A 22,218-nucleotide genomic window follows, 5' to 3' on the forward strand; every position below is an offset into this window, starting at 1 on the left:
CTCTGCAGATCTAATGTTTACAGATAAGGAAAGATGGAAGGTCAAAAATTCTATTCTTAGTTATTCTTGTATAAAGTAGTCTCCTTGTGCTGGTGACAATGCAGAGTGATCTCATGTCGCCATGGGTACCTGAATCATGCCTGTCTAACAGCAACGTTCTCCATTCCCAGCCCCTCCCCTGTAGAAAACCCAAAGATACCTCCAAGAAAAGCTTCATGTGTGATGCAAATGATGGACTGGAGCAAAGCCTTCCCTTTGAGACAGTGCCCTGTGCCAGTACCTCCCCCATGCACAGCTGGGGTGATGAATTAGTGTGCATTTGACTGTGACCAGGGAGAATTTTGCCAGGAATCCAGGCTGAATCCAACCTGTTACGAGTGTTCATTTAATCCCTGCAAATTAACATCAAAACTGATGAAATTAGAAGGATAACTTTGTCCCTCAGATGGGAGACCTTGTCCCCATGGCAGCCTTGGCCAGGGGATGCACAGCAAACTGAGCTGAAATCCAGATTTTGGGAGGCGAGAAGTGACAGCAGAATCTGCCCATGGCAGATCATGGTGGGGACGAGGCAGGGAAGAACAGAAGTGTGGTGAAAAGAAGGTGAAAAAACCACCAGAAAAACATTAATTATGTCTTGCCATGTCTCTGTAGGTTCAGCTCAGTGCTCTAATACCCACAGGATATAGCTTTCCTTGGCAGTTCTGTAACATCTAAAGGGAAAAAAGAAACCAAAGAGGAAGCAAAGGGGGCCTTGGTGGTGACAGGGCTACAACTCTTTGAATGCCAGCTCTTCTCCCTGCTGCAGCGTGGAAGCTTTTGGTCTCTGCTTTGAGCCAATGTGGATGGATCAGGCACATGAAAGACCAGCAGCAGCAGCTCCTAGAACTGACAGCAGGGCTGTGGATCAGGACTTCTGCCTTTTCCTATAGCAATGGAAGGGACTGAAGTCTAAATCTGGGTCTTTGTGCTCACAGTCTTGATATGAACTTATTTTAAAGGGAAAAAAGAAACGCACAACAAGAAGAAAAAGAATACTCTCTGGGAAGGGGGACTGAGCAGTGTGAGTGGGATTCTTCTTAACATCAGGATTCCTTTTTTACTAAACCATTTCTGACCTCAGCAGTGTGCAGCAGGCAGGAAAACCAGGTTGGATTTGCAGTTTCTGGTGACAGGATAGAGGAAATCAGATAAACCAGCTTGTACCTACCACCTTGCTGTGAATTAGGGCTGTCCTTGTGTTTCACTTTAGTACAATCAATTTTCAGAATAAAAGCCTTTCTTCTACACGGCCAAGGGGTTTAATTCAACCCTGTAATAAATGGCTGGCTAACAATGGGCCAAACTCAGCTTGGATGTTGCTCTAGTTAATTAAGAAGAGTAGCATCGGGGCTAAATTTGGCAAGGAGTGTGAAGTGACTGCCTTCAGAGGCAGGGAAGAAAAACCCTTGCTTAGCTCACTGCACCCAGCTCTTCAAATGCAAATTAACCTGTCAACATCTGCATGCAGCCACCCAGGACAGCTGCAAAAAGGAGCATCCTGCACCCAAAAGAAGGGCTGGAAATGTTTAGTTCCAAACAGCTATTTTCTAAAATAATTTCTAGTAAATAAGAATACATTTAAAGTGGTAAACTGAGCATCTGCTGCATGAAATGAATGGAGGACAGCATGTGAAAAGAAACATATGTCAAGTATGCACTTCAGATGCATTGACTACTTGCCTCCAAAACAGAGAGAATTTAAACATATTTGCAGCAAACACACACACAAAAATTTGCCTCTGCAACCCAAAGAAAAGCCTCGAGTAACAGCACAAGTTCAGCTTGGCCATACCTTGCCTTTCCCGTGGTGGAAGGGAGCAGTTTGTTGGATTTCAGCTGCTGCCTGGCTTCTTTTCCTCAGGCACCTGTCAGGAATGCCAAGCCCAGGCAGCTTCTGTTTGGAGCAAACAACGTCCCTTTACCAGTACATTTAAAAACCCAGAAACCAAGGCACTGCTGTAGCAAAACCCTACCAGATTTGCTTCACTGGAGGGAAGACAGAAAAACACCCCTGAGCCTTTTACAGAGTGCCTTGTCTGCAGTGGAGGAGAGGTGACATCCTGCCTGGGACCGAGCCGCGTTCCGCGGAGCCGCTCGGGCGCTGGAAGGGCTCTGCTGGTGACTCAAACCCTGCAACTCAGGGAAATTGCCTTTCAGTATTTCCTTCAGCCCATTATCCTCAGACAAAATCTCTGCTGACTTAACTGAAGCTCCTACTTGCAAAACAAGCACAGGGCAAGGCCCCCTTCAGAGGAGGAGAGGGTGGATTCCAGCTCCACAGGGTGAAACTTTTCCTTGCGAAGAAGCGTGTGGGAATATTTTTCAGTATAACTCTGATGTCCCCTCTGTTTGGTCAGGGGAATAATCTCTGTTCCAAAGCTGGGAGAGGTGTGCTGTCTTTCTGTCTGTCTGCTGAGGCTTTGCTAAGGGTTTGGTTCTGCAGCAGTAATCTCGTGGTGCAGCCATCTCCCGTGGTCCCCTCGGGAGGGAGGGGAAACAAGCCATGAGCAGCTTCTGCAGAAACTGCTTTGCTATGATAATGTGGTGTAATTAAACAGGACTCAAAAATCCCAGAGTTATAAAAACCCATGGCTTGTACCAACACTTACTCAGCTGTGGGTTTTCAGGCTGAATAGGGGCTGAGCAAAGAGATCATGAGAAAAAGATCTTTGACTCAGCTGATGCAGTTGGTCCTGTTCACCTTGGCACATTCTAGCATCTTAATAACACAATTAAGAAGAAGAAAAGAGAGAAAAAACTCTGGAAGATCCAGAAACCTACTGCTTCTCAAGGAGAACCTCAAAATGGAGGTATCCCTTCCTGTCCCTCCTTTGCTTGGGTTTGCTTCAATATTTTTTCTCCCCTGATCCTGGAAGTTACATTTCCAGGAGCGAGGAGCTGCCATTGTATGGCACTGAACTGCCAGGGCCCAGCAGTGGGGCTGGGGCTGCATCCCCTTGGCTTGCAGGGCAGCACAGAGTTGCTATTGAGTGTGTGTCCACATGGCAACAGCAGTGGTGCTCCAAGAATTTCATTTCCACGGTGCCCCTGGAATCTTCACTGCCTTGACATCTTCATTGTTTCACGGAGAAATAAAAAATAAAAATCCATGGGTAGGGTAAATGCAGTGCAAAATACAGAACACCATAGGACGGGGTTACCTAATGGTTAATTTGGAAAGGAACATATCATTAAAAACGTATGAAGGTGGCTACATATTGATGCTGTATAAATATTTAAAGGGATGCCTCTTGTAAGGGCAGAGTTCCAAGCTACACCTAAAATAACGTGTGTGAAGGAAAATTAAAAGAATATTTCACCATTTGGACTTGTTTAATCTGCCTTGGAAAGGCTTTTTATGCCCAGCTACTGAACATTAGTATGAGAAAGGAAATCAGAGAGAACTCTTTTCTGGTGTAATTCTACCAAAGTCAGCAGAGTTAAACTGAAGATGATTTTTCTGGCCTTTTAAATAGAGTGTAATTTTCTCCATGGGTAGTTATTAAATGCTATTGAGAGAGACTGCGGCTGCTGTTGGAAGGGCTTTCTGGAGAGGTCACTCTGTCCCATGTGAACAGCACCAGTGAAAAACCAGGAGCTTTGTAGGTTTTACAACTTGAAGAGTTCCTGGAGGCTCTAACTCCACCACACGTCACTGCCTGACCCAAAGCTAAGAGCACATATCTATTCTGAGCTGAGATATCCTGGCTTGACATCCACTCCTACATCACAAGAATTCTGCCTGTAGAAATTGCTTAAAATATTGGAGGGGGCATTGCAAAAGATATTTGTGTGGACATTTGGTCCATCTCTGTCAGAAAGGACATATTCCTTAAATACACTTTCTGAGGCTCAGCTGCTCAGTCTTGACATTTTGGGGCTGTTGGGGTTTGTGTGCTTTTCACCAGCTCCCCTGAGCACTGGCTGAGGTGGCCATCCCCTGTCCTTGTTATTTGGGACCCAGGTTCCTGCAGCCTTGTCTGCACGTGGACCAATTTGAAGGGTGCTAAAATACCCAAAAGGTACCTCCTGCATGGACACAAGGTTGAGTAAGTCCTAGACTAAAAGGTTCCTATTTCGGGGGGGATTGGGAAGACGTCAGGATCTCTCAAAAGGCACCTCAAGGATCTGGATCTCCCGTGGATGGCTCTGTCCCCCACACAGAGTGCTGAGCCAGGTACCCAAAGTCTGGGGTTGGGCAGGAGCCAAATGGGTTTTCTTCCTTCCTGCACAGCCAAGGACTCTGCCCTCTCCTGCAGAAATTAAGCTCAATCCTCAGGCAAAGCAGCAGCAAAATTTGGATCATAAATCAAGATAAATCTTGGTTTTAATGGGGGGCAGAACCCAGAGAATTATTTAGCCATTTTACAAAAAGCCTAACATTCTCTTGGGATGAAATGGGAACACATGAGACCTCATAATTTATATATGTATTAACTTCCCACTGGTGAAATTAAAATGCAAAATAGTGTCTCTAAACAAAACTGTGAAGCTCTGTCCCTTGAGAGAGTTAAAAATGAAATGGGCAAAGCATCTCCCACAGGATCTATTCTTACCCTGGTAGGACTTTGGGCTGGATCGTAGGTATTTTCTTTCTCACAGCCACAATGCTGAGCTCCAAGAAAGGATTTGTCTGTGCAATACAGTGAAGCCCAGCAAAAATTACCCATTGTGCTCTGTGATGAGCCATCCCTTTGGTTCTTCAGTAACCCGTGCACCTGGACTTTAACTAAAACCAAATAATATGCACAGAAAACATTTTTATGTAAGAGGAGGTGAACATCACTAAAAATCAGAGAGCCTTTGTATGGCATGCCAAACTGCTGAAGCGAAAAAATGTCTTCAGTGAAAGGGCTCAGATGTGAGCATGTTTCAGTGCACAGCTCCAGGAAAAACTCTGATAATAAATGTGAGCTTGTTATCGTTGCTTTTCAGTGGGAAGTAAAGCCGGAAGCAGGGTCGTGCTGGCTAATTGAAGCTTACATTTCCATTCAAGCACTGCATTTTAATTATAAACTGGTGACACAAGTGTCACTTAGTTCCTACCCTGTTTTAAGTGTGCACACGTATAAAAAATATTTTCAGTTATTAATTTATTCTTGTGATCATATTCATTATACTGCATTATGTCTACCAGGCACGTGTCTAATGACATGTTGGATACATGCTAATTCTTATGCCTCTTTTAATACAGAGCTTACACAGACATTTTAGGCTGAGCACGGTGCCAGTTGGCCACCAAAACAGGTGCACATTAATGCTATAAAATCAGCATTAGGAGCTGTGTACCCATATTCTGGCCAGCTGCAAGCACTTGCTCAGCCCTCCCGGGGCACAGCAGTCATGCCAGAAAAGGGGATAACCTGTGGGAGTAGCTGCATCCAGCGCTGATGCCTGGAGATGCTGATGGTGAGGTCCTGCTGCCCAGGTCTGGCCCCGATCCTGGACCAGAGTCCAGCTCTGGCGTGAGCTGAGCGTGCTGGCTCTTTGTGCGGCCAAAGCCCAGGGTTAATGATTAAAATTCAGGTGGAAAATTTCTGGCCTGTTTTTCCTCCCCTATGGGGTTTTTGTGCAGTGCCCAAAGAATGTCTCCAGCTAGAACGCTGCCATTTATACATAGAAATTAAAATAAAATGAGCAAAAAGGTCACTGGGAAATGACTACCAAGAGACACCAAGTAAGTCATTAAAAACTCAGACCAGGAGCACAAGTGAAAACAAGGGAAATATCCCTAGAAAGCAAATTATGAAGGTAAACTTCTTTCAAAGGCATGGATGGAACAGGCTAGCTGTGTTTTTCCCCTCTTAATTTGCTACCAAACTATAAAGAGGATTCTGTTTTAATAAGCACAACCATAGCGGGACACTGCAAATGAATTTTTCGAACGGCTGTAATTAGAAGTGGTGCTGTGAACATCATTCCTAAATGCTACATGGTTTATTTCAGGTCCTGCATCTTTAAGGATCCCAAAGCACCTCGGAACCATCTGTGTTTGTCAATGCTAAAGGCAAGGACAAGAGCAGAGCAAAACGTGCAGAGCAAAGGAGAAAAGCTTCCCATCCTCTGGAGCAACCCACAGGATGTTTAACCTCACAGTCAGCAGGTACTGGCATAGTCTTGGATAAATATCTTTTGAAACACCCAAGTAACTTAAAAAATGAATTTTGGCTGACTCTAAGTGCAATGGATAGAGGTCAGAAGCCTCACCCTTTGGAGAGTCTGCTCACAGTCTTGGAGCCTTTTGTCGACAGACAGAAATGTGTTTTCACAGTGGGCAGAGCTGGGGGGATGTGGACCAGCCCTGATCCAAACACAAGGTGGGAACATCCAAGCAGCTCCAAGCATGAGCCAAGAAACTCAGCCCCTTGCTATGTTCATTGGCTTGGGTTCAGTGTGTGCAGGGGGCTTTTGGACTGGGGCTGTCTGTGTCCTACTGCTCCATCTGGAAGGGGTCAGTCTGTCTGCAAAGAGCACTCTGGTGACCCCCAAATCACTGTCATGGCAATAACTGAGCCCCTGCTGGCTGGCAGAAGGATGAGGGTAAGGACCCAACTGGTTTGGGTTAGCAACTCGGTTGTAAGAAACATTACCAAACTGTTACTGAGAGCACAGATTTAATAATTGATGTTTTATCATGTTTAGGAGAGCTCTGCTTGATCCTGACATTTTCCAACAGTTCCCCTAATAAAACCCCGTTGAAACAGTCCTGAGCTCCAGCTGTAGAGAATAACCTGCTTTCAGTCAGGTGTACCTCAGGTGACAGAGTGGGAACAGGGGATGTTAAATCTGGGAGGAAGCAGAGTCTGGGGCTCTCCTTCTGCAGTGGAAATCAAATTCCTGAAGTTTTGGTAGTTCACAGCTGCCTGCAAATCATCTTCCCACACTCAGCAGAGCCATATCTGGAGTTTAACAATCCATTTTGGGCTATTGGCTTCACTGGCTCCAGTAACAGGGCTCTGTTCAGTGAATTTGAGGGATTCAACCCTGTTCACAATCCTCGTGGAAGAAAATGTGATGTGACAATGCAACTTGCTGTTTCATCATCTGGCTAAAACCAATCCAACACACAAAGAAACGAAGTCTAGCGAATTTTGCATTAAAATATATGCATTATGTAAAGGACCATTGCTATGGCTTACTTGAATTTAGAATATCCACTGGACAAAGATGATTAAAGCCCACTACTGCCATTAGTGAGTCATGCACGGAGGAGTATCACAAACTTTCATATTGGGTACCTTTGAAAGCTCAGCCTAAATAGTCACAAGATCTTCCAGCACTGAGAGTTCGTTATTTCATTTGCTTGCAGGCAGCTGAATGCTGGGGGCTGAACTCTAAAAAACCCCAACAGCATGACAATTCTTCCAACACAATCACCCAGTGCCTTGCTATCAGCTATCACTGATAGCCAGTGAGATAGGTGTGCACAGCTCTGATAGGTATTTGCTATACGTTACAGTTTAGATTTGATTACATTTAGGCAATGTTCCTCTGGCAAGATCCTATTTCAAGCCATAATTGCGACATGCCATGGTTCCTTTTTAATGCCTTGCAGCACCAAGAGATAAACTGTGCCTCTGGGATGCAAGGAAGACAATAACAACCCCAGTGTTATTGAATGCTATATATTTGGACAGGAGAAAACATCCAGTCATCCATATTCCACACAAAACTGCATCATTTAAAAAGTATAAATGGGAGACAACTGATCTGAAACCCCGGTAGAGAATTGGCAGTGACTTAAAAATGGTTATTAACTTAATCTGAAAAAAAAAAAAAAACAACCTGGCAGCTAAACAAGGGTGCTAATTCCTGCCTGAGCTGGGTCCCTCTCCCACTCGAGCAGGGGATGTTCAGTGCTTCTGAATATCTCAGAAACATTTGGCATTATCAAGCTAACAGGACTGGCTAAGTGAGAAACATTCAAAGGGCACAACTAAGTGGCACAATTCCAAAACAGCAATTAAAAGGCGGAATGCTTGAAAAAGAACAATAAAAGAGGTTAATTTGTATCAGGGCTTGGCAATTGGTACAGGAAATACTGTAATTCCATAACGTGCTCTCCCTTCACCCATCTCTTCATACCATGGCTGTGTGTTTATAATCTATCATTCCTTCATGGATTACATTTGACAAGAAATGACTCAATTCTATTGAAGAAGAATTTACAGGGCTATTTGTTAAGTAGGCAGGAGCCTGGATAAACCCTGGGCAACAAGTGAAACAGGTAGAGAAAAAGAGAACCCAGACTATACTTTTGGACAAGTAAGTGATTACAGGTTTTTCATTGGCAGGATGGCACAGAGATGGTCAAAAGTTAAGAAGAGAAATAAAAAATCTTAATTTTCTACCCAGGGCAGTATCTACTTATTTTCTAGAGAAGAACTCATGCACTGTCATTGAAGAGCTAATTTCAAAGGTATGTCTTTAGCAGAAGCAAGATTACAACATTTTGGCAAGGGGAGGAAAAAAGAGGAACAGAACAAAGATGTTGAGATGACAGGATGCCACGGGAAGGAGGAGGAAGAGGAGCTGGACTATCTGCCAGGCTAAATCAAGAACTGCTCCAATGCTTCCACTGCATTTGACTCCCAGCATGCAACAACTGGCAAAAATGCCCCCAGATCTGAAGGGAAATCTAGCAAAGTCTGTCTAGGCTGGGCTATCCATCCTGCAGGCAGCTTGCCTGGAGGCTTGCTATTTTGAGATAGTAGAGAAGCTGCTTGTCATTAATATTATGATAAATCTCAATATAGAGAAAGCCTCAAATGTTTCTGTGGTCCCCAGCACCTCTGTGTGCGCCTCAAAAGAGTCACAACCACACTGAAAGAAAAAATACTAGCTGAAGCCCAGGACAGAGCCACCTTCCATGTTAAAATGTTGAAGATAAAATGAGCTGATGTACTTCAGGAGTGGAGACAAGTAACTAAGGGAAAGAGCTATCTGGGAACAGAAAAGGAAGGAGAAAATATATTGCAATTTGACTGATCAAAACCCACTGAAAAAGTGAGAGGCTTCAGAACAAGGCAGAAAAAACCATGAAGTCCTGCCCAGCACTGGTGCTGTCTGCTGCAAACACCCTTTTGTTCTGAAGTCATAAATGTGTATCAGCCTCTCAGACATATGGGCAGTTGTGCATTTATCCTGTTTATTTTACTACTCCTGTGCATCCTGCCTTGCCATCTGTTGGGAAGAATTTGGATACTGAACCATAAGTCTGAGACATAATAAATACCAGTAAACAGAAATCTAGAATGAAGATAAGCACCAAGTAATGTTTGGAAGCAGGACCAGTTTTTCAGTTTGATAGTTTGATTTATTTCCTGAGATGAGTTTTGGCTCAGAAAAGAAGGACCAGCAGGAAAAGGTCCAATTGAAGGGACAAATCTGCGATCCCTTCTCTTATATTGGCTTCATATTGGCATAATTCCACCGCCTTCCTAGAAAGCAGCTAACTTCACGTAGGTGGAGAATCAGACTTAATCCTGTCCCTCAAGGAAGACATGCTTGAACACCAATATTGCATGTATAAAACATAAGTTGCAAGCAGAATGCTTCAAACCCAGCTAAAGCCGCGTTCCTGCCTCTTCCCCAAGCTGGGCAGCCCTCTCGCCGTGTCCCAGTTTCTCCACATCTTCGTTTCCATTTTATTATTAGAATGAGAGGGAAGTGGGTGGAAAGGAAGCACAGTTATCCCTCCTAGTCAGGGGCAGGAAGATAAAGCAACTGGCCCCAGATGAAGCAGGAAATCTACCAAAGCCCAGAGTCACAAGCCCATCACCATCATCATCATCCTCCTCCTCCTTCCTCTCCATTTTCAGTTCGGCAATTCTACAGAAATTGCTGCTCTTTAGCACATAAACCACAGAGACACCAACTAAATATCTGGGAGCTGAGAGGTGTTAATAACAGACTTCAGATTACACTCAGTATCTAAGTACTCCTACCTCCTCAAAGGAATTAGAGATGAGATGAAAGCACTCGCTTCTCTTCCTAATATTTGTTCCTTTTTTGCTCTGTTTCTGCAAAAATACACAAGACTACAGGATGGAGACATCAGGTACACTCCCCTTCCCCTGAGTTTCTTATGAGGTGTTTTGTACCTGGCAAGACTGACTGAAGCTACAGGTGGGACAGCACGACCTGAGCAGAGGTGACACTGTGTGACCCAGCAAATGGCACAGGGTGTACTGGAGGAATAATCACTGTGCTGAAATTTCACAGGAGCGAAAAAAAAAAAAGCCAACTTTGTTGTATTGACTTGTTTTACCAGTTTACACTGGTGAGGGTCAGTAGAGCTGCCAGAAGGAAGGGCAAGCCCTGGAAGTATCTAAAAAGAGCAATAAAAGCCCATAAAGGTAACAGCTGCTGGACAAAGCCCAAGGACTGCATTACATCATTGCAAAGGTCCCCACAAACCCCAAAATGAGTTACTATAGCTCTGACAGATCCTACCACAAATGCCATCTGTCAAGTCCTCAGAACATGCAGTGTAACTATATACAAAATAAAACTAACTGCAGCACAACACAGCCATGAGGATCCTGTTTGTACAACCCAACACCTCCTTGACTCTTCACAAAACATTTCTGCAACCTCCCCAGAACAATCCTGAAACCCAGGTGAGGAGGATTAATGTCCTCCACATTGCATCCTGCACAGTAGAAAAGAGCTTTACAGCTGGATTACAAATGTGCTTTCATTGGTCTGCAGCCTTGGGGGAGCATCACTAATGCACACAGAGTCTTTGGGATCTAAGTTTTGCACTGGGATATCTGACATGCTGAGAGCCACGGAGGAAAAACCAAAACCTTCATGTAGCCTGATAGCTCCCTACTGGCTATACAGTAGATCAAGTTCAAGAAAGCAAATTAATTCATTAAAGTGACATATATTCAGTCAATGAGCTTCAGATCCTTGTTTCATAGGGCAGGGAAGAAGGGATGTTCTGTGACATCAATAAGATCATTTGAGAGCCTCTGTATAAACGTTCAAAGAAGTGCATTGAGGAGACACATGTTATGTGAGAATATCATGAGACAATACCTTAACCCATCTTCTGCTGGCAGATCCTCCAGCACCAAATTTTCGGTATTTTTAAGTATTGTTTTAATACAATGGACAATATTTCAAAGGGATTGAACTCTGTGTCCACAAAGGCAGTTTCAAATTCAGAAACTCTAACAAATTGAATGCTTCTGGAAAAAAAAAAAATTAACTTAAAATGGATGTTAAAAAAAAATCCATCAGTTGCCAGCAAAACTGCTCTGCTTCAGCCAGGGTAGCAAAGCTGACACTGGAGTGCTAAGAATTGCTCTTAAAAACAGTGAGTAAAGCACAAGGACCTTCTCAAGAGTGTGTGTTTTACCAAGGCAACGGAGATGGTATGAGCAGGATGTATGGAATGAAAGCGTGCAAACATGGTCTGCATCCCAGCAGAGTCCTTCACTGATGGGTTCATGTTTGTGTTGAAAGATTCATGGATGAAAGCTCACTCTTCAGGAGTGCAATAATATGTATATATTGTCCTAAAAACAGGCTACAGCATCACAAAATAAGTTTTTCAGAGCAGAGACACCCATTTGGATATTCTCCATTTGCCACCACTTTTCTTTCACAGCGTGAGCACAGGCTCATGTGCCTGCATAGACTGAGAAGAGCAACCACCTCTTTGTGTGCCTGTGGACACAACCTCCAAGGCAGGTCATGTCTGATCTTAGAGGGATTTAACATTTGCTCTACACCAAATAACACTTTGGCCACAGCATTGGAATAAAAAGTCTGCATTGTATTCAGTTTATTACAAACAGTGGTGGTGCTGGAGCTTCATAGCTGTGCTTGGAGAATACTAAGGAATATTCATTCTTTTCGGATGAGCCATGAATTTGCAGTACTGATGGACAGCAGCCTGCCTTTATTTGCTTGCCTCAAACATTGGTATAAGCATTTTTATTTTGTTTTCAGGAGTATCCATGGAAGCGGCGCATGCGGGTGCCGCAGCTCCCGTGTTTGTGTGCATTCATCCAAGGTGGAAGACTTGCAAATAATTGTGCAAATGTGCATTTGTGCAAGTTTTCAAAACCAGAAATGATTTACTCGATCCTTCCTCCCCATTATAAATGTTCCAGGAAGGACACGTGGGCCCACGTGAATTAAACAGCCAATTGCACCACTTGAAAAGTAAATGGCAAACAGGGAATACTAAAAGCAGTAGACACAATGGGTTCAAAGAGATTCATGTGCTGAAGTGTTTAATAAAATACTCTTTGAATAAATTTAAATTACAAGTACATTACTTGATTTCCTATCTTGATGTCACAGAGCCTGCAGAGCGCTCTATTGTGAGCTGTCCTATTAACTTCAGCACGATTGTTCACCAAGATAAGCAGTTTCAGTGGATAAAGTGGTGTTTTTAACATTGTTTTTTCCTAGGCAAATATTTTAAACAGATCCTCCTCGTGAGTAAGACCGTGGCAGGCTTAGGAAGCTGTGCTGCCCATTTCCCATAGGAACTGCTGGGAAGTCGGAGTGGTTCAATCTCCCTTTTTGGGCTCAGGCTGACCACAGAATGGTTACTCACAGGACACAGCATCTGCTGGGCTTGCAGGACCCTGCTCTGCACCCAGGGACCCAGAGGTGCTGACAGCCACCGCAGCTCAGGTGTGGGCATGGGGCAGAACAGCAGGCACCCAAAACGGGGCTGGTTTGCTCTTCTTGTGAATTTGTGTGCAGGGCTGCAGGTCTCAGGTTGATTGGCTGCATGGGGGGTCTGTCAGAAGCTCCCTGCTCTGGTGACATTTTAGCTTCAGCTGCTGAGACTGCAGCTGTTGTGGTTGTCTTGGGCCCAGAAAACCAAACCCCAGCTTTGCCAGGGAGCCCTGGGCCACCTTCAGAGGCTCAGCCACTTCTGCTCCTCACATCCACACCAGGAATTATTTCACTTTCCCACCGAAGGCAATTACCTTGGATAAAATTTAAAAATCCACACAGAAACGGCGCAATTATTTAAAATCCACTCAATGAAACTCCTACCTCCACCTTTGGCAAACACACTAAAAGAACAAAATTGGGATTAGACAGGCAAGAGTGTGAGTGATGGATCATTAACGCTGCCTCTTGAGTGACTAAGCTCCATAGTAGTATCAACTACTAGTGCTGAAACATGATTTCATCCCTGCAGCTCCAAACAAAGATAATATGCCTGATCCCTAAGCTGTGTCACTCCAATTACGATGCCAATTTGTTGTAAAATATTGTTTCAAAGAAAAACAGGAAAACATTGAGGAGCACCTGAAAATTTAATTATAAGGTTATTCTTTTACATCCTGTTTCAGCAATTTTGTTTGAAATCTTGGGACTGGGGCTACAGAGCAGGTGATTGTTCATAATTCAGCATACAGGTTGTTTAATTGATAGAGCTGAGAAACATTTTACTGGGAAATTTCAATTGACCTGAAATTTGCTCAGCAAAATGCTTTATGTATGTCAAAAGCAATTTCAGAGGCTGTTAAAGGCATTTTCAGCTTCTGTATATTTGTGTCTCAGATTTGTCTTTTTGACATAAGAGTGAAATGGCAATAAAGACCATTAAAATAAATCAAGGAGGTTTTAACAATTATTTCTCCAAAACACCAGAAGATTTCTAAAAATAGGTTTGAAGCCAGACCATTCAAACACATATAAAAATCCATAACTGAAGCTATTTTCCTGCTATGTATCTCCTCAGAATTGCAATATTACCTTTAGATTACTAAAAGACTCAGCCACTTCAAATGAGCGAGGCTCTGAAATGGTCAAGGGAGTGTTGTTTTAAATCAGCTTCTAGAAATGGTTTTATTATTTTATAAAACAAAGGAATGGTTCCATGTTGAAATCCAAGTCCCATGCCATGGTTTAAAACATGAATAATTTACTGTATCTATAGATTTTATCTTACAAAACAGAACATACTGAAAAAGGAGGAGAGAATGTAGTCTTTGCTCCTCAGCTCTGTGAACAGATGACAGCTTTCTCAAATTGGGCATTCTTAGCACATATTTGACAACTTTAAAAATTGTAACTTTATAATTTGATTATGAGCATTTGAATTTTGAGCAGAACAGCTCCCTTGCTGTCGGTTTGATGTGTCCCATGAAACGCCTTTTTATCCCCCAAAGTGATGGGGGTTTGAGCTTCACTGGCACACAGCTCCTGGGTGCAACTGGTCCAAATCCCCTGGTGATGCCAGGAGGGCACCACTGCTGCCCAGTGGTGCAGCCAGGCTGGAACTTGGCCATGGAGCTGGGAGCTGCCTCCACACTGCCCATTCCCCACAGCTCCCCTGACTGCTCTCCTAAACAAAGTCCTGACTTAAGCCCAGGTGAAATCAAGGAAGAAATCCCACCAGTTTCAGTCAAAGCTGCACTTCTATGAATGGTGTTACTGGGAGACCACACAGAAATCCTGACATTGGGAAGCTCAGGGATTTTTCCCACAGGTGACAGGTCCAGCCTAGCTGAACAAGCTCAGCAACTCCTGCAAGATACAAACAAACTTATTTTCCATGAAAAACAGAGGCTGAAGACACTTAGAACAAGCTCAGTGAAGATCACAAGATTCAGTTCAAGTGGAGGATGCTCAGCACCTCTCAAGCAAACTCAGGAGCTCTCAGATGCAAGCCCTCATTTTCCAGGTGCCATAAAAGCCCATGCTGAGTGTTAGATTCCCTTTAAGAGTCATAAAGCCAAGCATTGCTATTACCCATAAACCTTCACATTTCAATAATTCTTTCTCTCTTTAGCATCTAAAAATATTTCCTTTTCCTACAGCTCTTCTATGTATGCCTACTATTGCTAGGTAGCAAATCCGGTATTTTAAGAGAAAAATCATGTTACACTGTAGCCTTAAATCATTAGCTAGAGGAGAAGATGAGAACAGACGTGAGAATGAGGTGTTTTCTACCACGCCACAGTCTGTTCTGGGGAGAAAAAAACCCATCTAAACACAGCTGCGACTCTGAACCGGAGCTGGGCTCGTCTGGGCTGAGCCGTCTGTCAGTTGGAATAAAGCACAAAGCCGGGTTTGCAAAGTTGCCGAGCGCCGAGCCGCGCTGATGGAATGGGGTGCGCAGCAGCCCGCCCGCCGAGCGCATCCCGGTGGGGAGCGGGGCCCCGGTACCCCCACACCCCAGCCACAAAGCAGCTCGGCACAAGTCACCAGCCTCCCTCTGCCCTCCCTTTCCCCCACACTCTCCTCCGGCAGCACCGAGGCTCTGCTGGCCGTTCCCAGACACCATGGACCAGCAGGTGAGTGGCTTCAGAGCCGCCGCGGCCACGGCCCCGCTGCCCGCGCACGTCCCTCCTTTCCCGGGGATGTGCAGCGTTCCCACGGCCGGAGCCCCGCGCTCTCGGCTGACAGATGTGCTTTCGCATCTGGGCTTTGCGACCTGCTCTGCCAAATGCTCGCAACACCCATGTGCTTCTTTGTCCCCGCAGTTACCGCCGCGCCTTCTCCACAACTCCATTTTCAGAGCGGGAGCCACATGTTCGGCCTCTGCGGGGAGCGGGGTCCTGCTGCCCAGCTCAGCCGCTACAACACCCATCTTTTTATTGTTCCCACCCTCTAGCCTGACCCTCGGGCTGTATCGAGGAACCCCGAGTCCCCACTGAAGCACCTGAGCGGTGGCAACACCCCCTCCACCCGAGCTCCCGGTGTCTCTGTCTGAGGGCAGACTGGGAGGAACTGGAGTTCCCGCTGTCCTGCCCGAGAGCTGTGGTTGAGCTCCAAAGCTCCTAAAGCCAAAGTCCCGGGGGCAGGGGGGAGAGGGGGGACCCAGCCCCGAAGCCTGCAGGGCTCAGGTGCGCCCCAAGGCACCCAAAGCCCCGTCCCCGCCAGGAGCCCCCCACAGCCGCGAAGCCCCGGCGATGGTCGCGGAGCGAGGTCGCCCCCCTGGGCAGCGCTCCCCTGGGCAGCGCTCCGCATCCCGCCGCCGGTTCCCATGGCAATGTCGGAGATGCCGGTTGCCACGGTAACGCCATCCTCCTCCTCGGCCGTGTCCGAGGCAGCGGCGCGGCTCCGGCCGCGGCTCCGGCGGGGCTCAGCCCGGCGGCTCCGGTTCCAGCTCCCGCTGGGCTCTGCCCGGGCGCTGCCCGGCGGCTCCGGGAGCGCAGCCGGGTCCCCCCGGGGAAGTTGCTCCCCCCTCCCCGGCGCGGCCCCGGTACCTTCGAGGCAGCAGATCCTCCAGAGCCCCGAGTGCGTGAGATCGCCCCGCGCCCGCCGCGGCGGCCCCTGCGCCTCGTCCGTCGTGATGTTGGTGCCGTTGCAGATGTGGGCGCTGGAGTAGAGCCAGTAGTCGGTGCCGATGGCGATGGCCATGAGGCTGAAGGCTGCGAAGGCGCCCACCGTGGTCAGCAGCATCTGGACGCCACGGTCACACCACACCATGGTGCTTCATAGTCCCCGCACGGGGCTCCGCCGCCGGCCGCGCCCCCGCGCACCGCCCCGGCCGCGCAGGCACCGGCCGCGGGCGGAGGGAGGCACGCAGGGAGGGACGCGGGGAGGGGCGGCCCGGCCCCGGGAACCGGAGGCGCGGAGCCTCCCGACCCCCGACGTGACGCCGCCCCGGCGGGCAGAGCCCGGCCCCGGCCCCCGGTGCGCGCCCGCCGAGCATCGCTCCGGTCCTTCGGTCTGAGCGGGCTCTGCCACGCCTGACGGGCTCCAGACCGGGAAGTGCTCGAGGCCGGTTGGACGGGGCTTGGAGCTGCCTGGTCTAATGGAACGAGATGGGCTTTAAGGTCCCTTCCAACCCAAACCATTCTGTCGTTCTATGAAATTCACAGCGGGTGAAGGTGTGAGTGTGAACCAGGCTGGCTCTCAACCCTGCAGGGTGCCAGGATCTGTCTGGAGAGCAGGGAGGTCTTGCCCACTCTAGAGGTGCAAAGCTCTGCACCTTCACTGCTCTTTCTTGGGTGGGTTCTGCACACCTTCCTTCTGCTGCATGGGCTGCCCTGGAAATCACCGTGGAAACCGTGCCAAACACTGTGGGGATGTTGCAATTCCAAAAAGATGCCCACATTGCCAGGGAGCTACAGCAGAGCCATCAAGGGGGTTTAGCCATCATTTCCTCTTGCAGCCTCACTCTGTGATTAATTACCCGAGGAGGTTGTAGGCAAGTGTTTGGGTTGCTGGTTTGCTCCTGTTTGGAAGGGTGTGGAGACAATCCAGCACCTGAAAATATTTTCCCATGGAAAAGCAAGGGGAGAAATATCTACACCATTTTTGTCGCACTATCCTGTCTTCCACCCCTCACTCTCATCACCGCGAGTTGACAAGTCGGTCCTGCCTCCACCTCATGCAAGTGACAAGCCAGATGAATGGGAAGGCTTCCTGATCAGCTAATGCATTTGTGTGGAGGGAACGTGGCAGCACACCAGTTTTATGTATATGAATTAGGGAGTGGGAGGACAAGAGCTACAAACCTCGAGAAATACAGTGCTCTTGCCGAGCAGTGCGTGGATGGCTGCAGGTGCTTGTGTGACTCCAATGCTCAGCATACCAACGCAGAGAGGCTTTTCAGCTGCTCGTCCATTTCAGAAAAAAACTGGGAGAACAAAAAGCAAATAGAAATTAAAAGCTGGTCTTTATTTTGCAGAGACCTCGGTGAATTGCTCAGACATGAAGCCGATAAACATAGAACAGCTCCAAAGTCAGATGCTTGGTTTAAAAATGTAAATTCTGCTTTTCTTTTCAGTTGTGGTTTGTAGGTGTATCAGTGCCTTTGCAAAAATCACCTTCTAAATGAATGTCTCCATTAGGGATGGAAGAATGAAATCAGGTAAACTCAAAAGCAGAGTGAAACCTCGTTCCAAAAAATGGGATTTAGCCTTTAAGTTTAATGAGGTTCAGCAAACTTCCCATTTGAAATATACGTTTGTACCTCTGGGCTTTGGGGGTTTGGACAGAGTGGGGAAATGAGATACTGAAACAGCAGCAGAGAAGCTATTTCCATAGCTTTTTAAACCTATTGAGCCTTAATTAATATTATTTATTTGTATTATGGTGTTGCTGGGAGAGATGCTTATGGCTGGAGCAGGGGGAGAGGGAGGGCTGGGTGGGCTGTACCCAGAGCAGAGATGGCTCTGAAATGTCCTCCTTGAGCACTCCCAGTCCAGACATGCCACAGGACACGGTGGGGGTGGTGGCTGTGCTGGTGGGCTCTCAGCAGCCTTCACCAGAGAAAGGGGACACGCAGCACCAGGGTTTCCACGGGCTCAGGGCCACCAGCCCTGCAGCAACGCTCCTATTGACTGGGCAAGGTAACAGCACATTAACAGCATTTATTAATAAAATATCTTGCTTCTCTCCCTCCCCCTCCCATTTTTGCAAAGAAGACATCTGTTTCTGTTTCTCCTGCCCTGAGAGAAATAACTCAGGCTCCTGAAGGGTTACAGAGCAGCATCCAAGGCAGGCAATCATTTTCTGCCCAAGCTCTCTTCTTTAGTTTAAAAATGTTCTCTATTCTTTTGAAATGCATGAAGTAGATTGTGGGAGAGCTAATATTATATTCCACTACAGAAAGCTGGTGGAGTATTTTACATTGATGTCTGGCTCTAGTGATTTTCTAAGGATTTTGAATTCATTAAATCCAACCATTGAATAATCTCCATTCGTGGCGGAAGGAAGGCAAAAGTGCTTACGCTCTTCAACAGCAGAAAAGCGTGTAGTCTTTTCTTAAACACGAAATCTCTCTGACCCACTGCATGCAGCACAGGTTGCCCACCGTGCCACCTTTGATTTGCAGGCTTTGCTTATGATACAGCCTTATAAAACTGCCATTGAATGTAGCAGCAGAGCCTTGGCAGGGTGTTTTGCACTGCAGCAGCCTCCTCCGTCCTCAATCAGAATTAAGATCCAATTGTTCCAAGCTCAGACCAGAGGCAGAAGCTCAGGACAATGAGAAGAGAAAGCCCCACAGCGTCTCCCTGTAATTCAGCACGACAACGTGCAAGGACAGGAGTCCAAACCCAGAAATAATTTTTACCCTGGAGAAACAGAATCTAGAAACAGAATTGTTTTGATTCCTTGACGTTGATGTTCAAAGCTTTAAATGAAATCTTGTGCCTGATCATTTTATTTCTGAACTGAATAACAGTTACTTTGGAGACAAAACTTTGGCTTTAACTGAATTCAGTGAGAACTGTCACTAATAAAATCCTGCCCCAGAGACACCACTGATATCAGAAGAAAACTGCAAGATGTTACCATTTAGCATTACTGCTGCTAAGTGTCAAACATATTGAGTTTAACAGATTAGGCTTTCTTAGATTTTTTTTTTTTTAATCTATCATCTAGAAAAATAACACTAGCATTTCACTGAAAGAAACTTTTGGAAATTGCTCAAGAAAAACTCGGGAGAGTTCTTTTCAGAATGAAAATAATCACTTCAATTAAATAGGGTTTTTTATGTAGATACAGTCTAACCATCATCAAAGCCTGGAACAAATATTTCATCCTCCCTTGTTCTTTCTCAGCTTTTAGCTCTGTGCACGTGAGAATGAGTTTTAGCATCTAGGAATGTCCTAAAACTGTAAGGACATCTATATAATTGGTTATTGTCATCTTCTGTGGGTCTTGGTGTCTTTCCTATCTAATTTGATGCTGATATTGGGGGAAAAAAATCCTTAATAACCTCCTTCAGGTTATGCTGTGTATGGAGAACTGTATGTTTCATCCATTTTTACAGTGTCGGATAATCTCCTTTTATCCCCAGGGCAGTAGTGGGATTTGGTTAAACCACCAGCTCAGCAGCAGAGCTTCACATCTCCAGCCTGAGCACAGGACCTTGGAGACCCTGGGATGTGGCAGAGGGTGTCAGTGGGTCACTGACAAGGAGAAGTACTACTAAAATTGTTCCTGGAACTATATTTTCATGCACTTTGGATCAGATGTTGCAGGTTACTGTGACATCTACTGAACTACCTTAGGGGATCTTTGCAGAGCTGGATCCAAATGATCAATCTCATACATTCTATAGTGGAACAAAGGTTGAATTCACTCATATTTAGGGATGGTACAGAACCTGACCCACAGACCCACCTGTTCCTTCTATCATAATTCATCATAAGTTGCAAGGACATTGTGCCTTTCACTCTGAGGACCCCACTCTGTGCAGAGGGCCTTCTTTCTGCAGCCAGGCTGGCAGACAAGTCACCATCACATTTCAGAGGGTTCATTCTAGGAAAGGGTGAGCTTGAGTTTAGTTTGAGGCATTATAAGGCTGAATTTCTTTTTTAGTCCTTTCAAAGAGCATCTGGAGTGAGAGCAAAGAGTTTCAGATTGTCCTTCAGAGATGAACAAATGGTCATCTTAAAGGAAAAATATTGTCATTCCTTGACGCTTTAGGGACAACAGCTTGGCCTAGATTCTATTATTCCTTTTAATATATTAAATATTCCTTGGCTTAGTCATGGGAAGCAAAGCAACACAACTGCTTTCTAATAAATAAAATGTGCTCAGAAGCAACTCTGAAGCTTTCCAGATAACTGCATTTTGAGTTTGCCAGGAAGCCAGATGCTGCTATTGGAAAAGTAGCTGCTATGGTTTGTCATCCGAGCCTAGAAATTGATACCCAAGAATGATATGATGAGACAGACTCGATGACAGCACTACTCTTTCTATAAATAATCTGAAGAAAAGTTTTTTCATTAAAAAAAAATGTTTTTTGTTAGAGACTTGCACAGCAAACCAGAAAATTAAAAAGGATAAGCATGCTGTGTTTGAATAGGGCCAACAAAAGAACATGATATACGTAATTTATAGAAGAATATATAGCAGCTCTCACACATTTTACACTACATAGGCTCTATTTTTCCCAAAATACCAATAGTTATGGAACTCATTATCTTTTTGACAATGGAGAAATGGAATATTATTCCTTTACTGGCTTGATCATGTCAAATGTCAAAGCAAATTATGAATGCTTGTCCTTCAAACACTCAGCCCTCCTGGTAAGATATTTAATATCAATGGTATTCACATCCTGCTACAGAACAAACTAATACTGCACACATCTCACAGACCTAAAGTTCACTGTGCCTGTTGCCTGCCATGCAATTCCATGTCTCAAGTCCTACCTCTTGTCCCTGTCCTAAGCATGGGGAAATTCATTGCAGTGCCAAATGGTACATTAACAATTACCCAGAGAAGGAGTTAAATCCATGAGCAGGGTTATTTGTGAGTTTAAAGTGTTAAAAAGGGAATGGGAGAAAGAGCAAGTGGTTAATAGGAGTCTTGATTTTCATCATACTTCAACAGCTTTGGAGAAGAATGTCCTGATGAGATGTTATGGGAGTTTCTAGCACCAGAAACCTGCTAAAAGGCCAGTGAAAAAAATCATAATCTTTTCAGTGCTGGAGAAACAGATGTGTGAGTGAGAGTTCACCCAGGCAAGGCACTGCTGGAATGAGCTGTGTTCCTTCTCAGGATAACATCCAGAGGGAAATACAAATTCTCCTTGGGAATACGGAACAGTGATGGGGAGGGTGAAGAAAGGGAATAATTCTGTGAGATTCTTTCATTCCACCCATTATGAGCCACCTCTAAGACATCATTCTGCACCTGTTTGTGCTGTACAAACACACCCAGAGCTACTCCACACAACCCTACATGAACTGCAGCCAGACTGGGAGGTGGGGTAGGCAATGGGATGTCCTGTTCCCAGTGGAGTAGGGAGTGAGATGTCCCAGTGGGGGATGGCCTTTCCAAGGGCTCTCCCTGAGCCCACAATGCCTGTGCTCATCCTGTCAGCACTCCTGGGCACCAGCTCCTGATCTCCCCACAAACAAAGAAACACTAGTCTCTTTAATGGCCTTTAGAAAATAAATATATAAATCCTCTTTGGAGCAAATGCTCCCTGTCAGATCCAAGGGAGAAGGTGCATAGAGCAGCGTGGCTGGAGTCACAGGAGGGTAAAAAATGAGGCAGTCTGGTGGAGAGCTCATTGCCTCTGAAGCTCTGCATCACCCACAGACCCAGAGAGGGCAGGAGAATCACCCTTGGCCAGTGAAAGGGAAATTGCTGCACTCAGGTTGCTTTTAAACCTGAAAAAAAGGGGCTTCAATGGAAGCGTGTTAGGAGGCGGATTGAGCGAAACAGGTTTTTAGGATAAGTCTTAAATACTGAAATCAATCATGATAACTT

The 22,218-nt window shown here is 45.7% G+C and overlaps 1 protein-coding gene across 1 annotated transcript in view; it reads right to left on the minus strand.

Moving 5' to 3' along the window:
- Window positions 1-16,464, minus strand: part of CACNG4 (calcium voltage-gated channel auxiliary subunit gamma 4) — a 40,377-nt gene extending 23,913 nt beyond the window's left edge. The window contains exon 1 of the mRNA XM_041409531.1: window positions 16,242-16,464. Within this exon, the coding sequence (XP_041265465.1) occupies window positions 16,242-16,464 (223 nt within the window). The remainder of the gene's footprint in view (window positions 1-16,241) is intronic.
- Window positions 16,465-22,218: the final 5,754 nt, after the last annotated feature.

This window comes from Onychostruthus taczanowskii, unplaced genomic scaffold (genome assembly GCF_017590055.1).
Source record: "Onychostruthus taczanowskii isolate IOZ18803 unplaced genomic scaffold, ASM1759005v1 scaffold30, whole genome shotgun sequence".
Lineage (NCBI taxonomy): Eukaryota > Metazoa > Chordata > Aves > Passeriformes > Passeridae > Onychostruthus > Onychostruthus taczanowskii.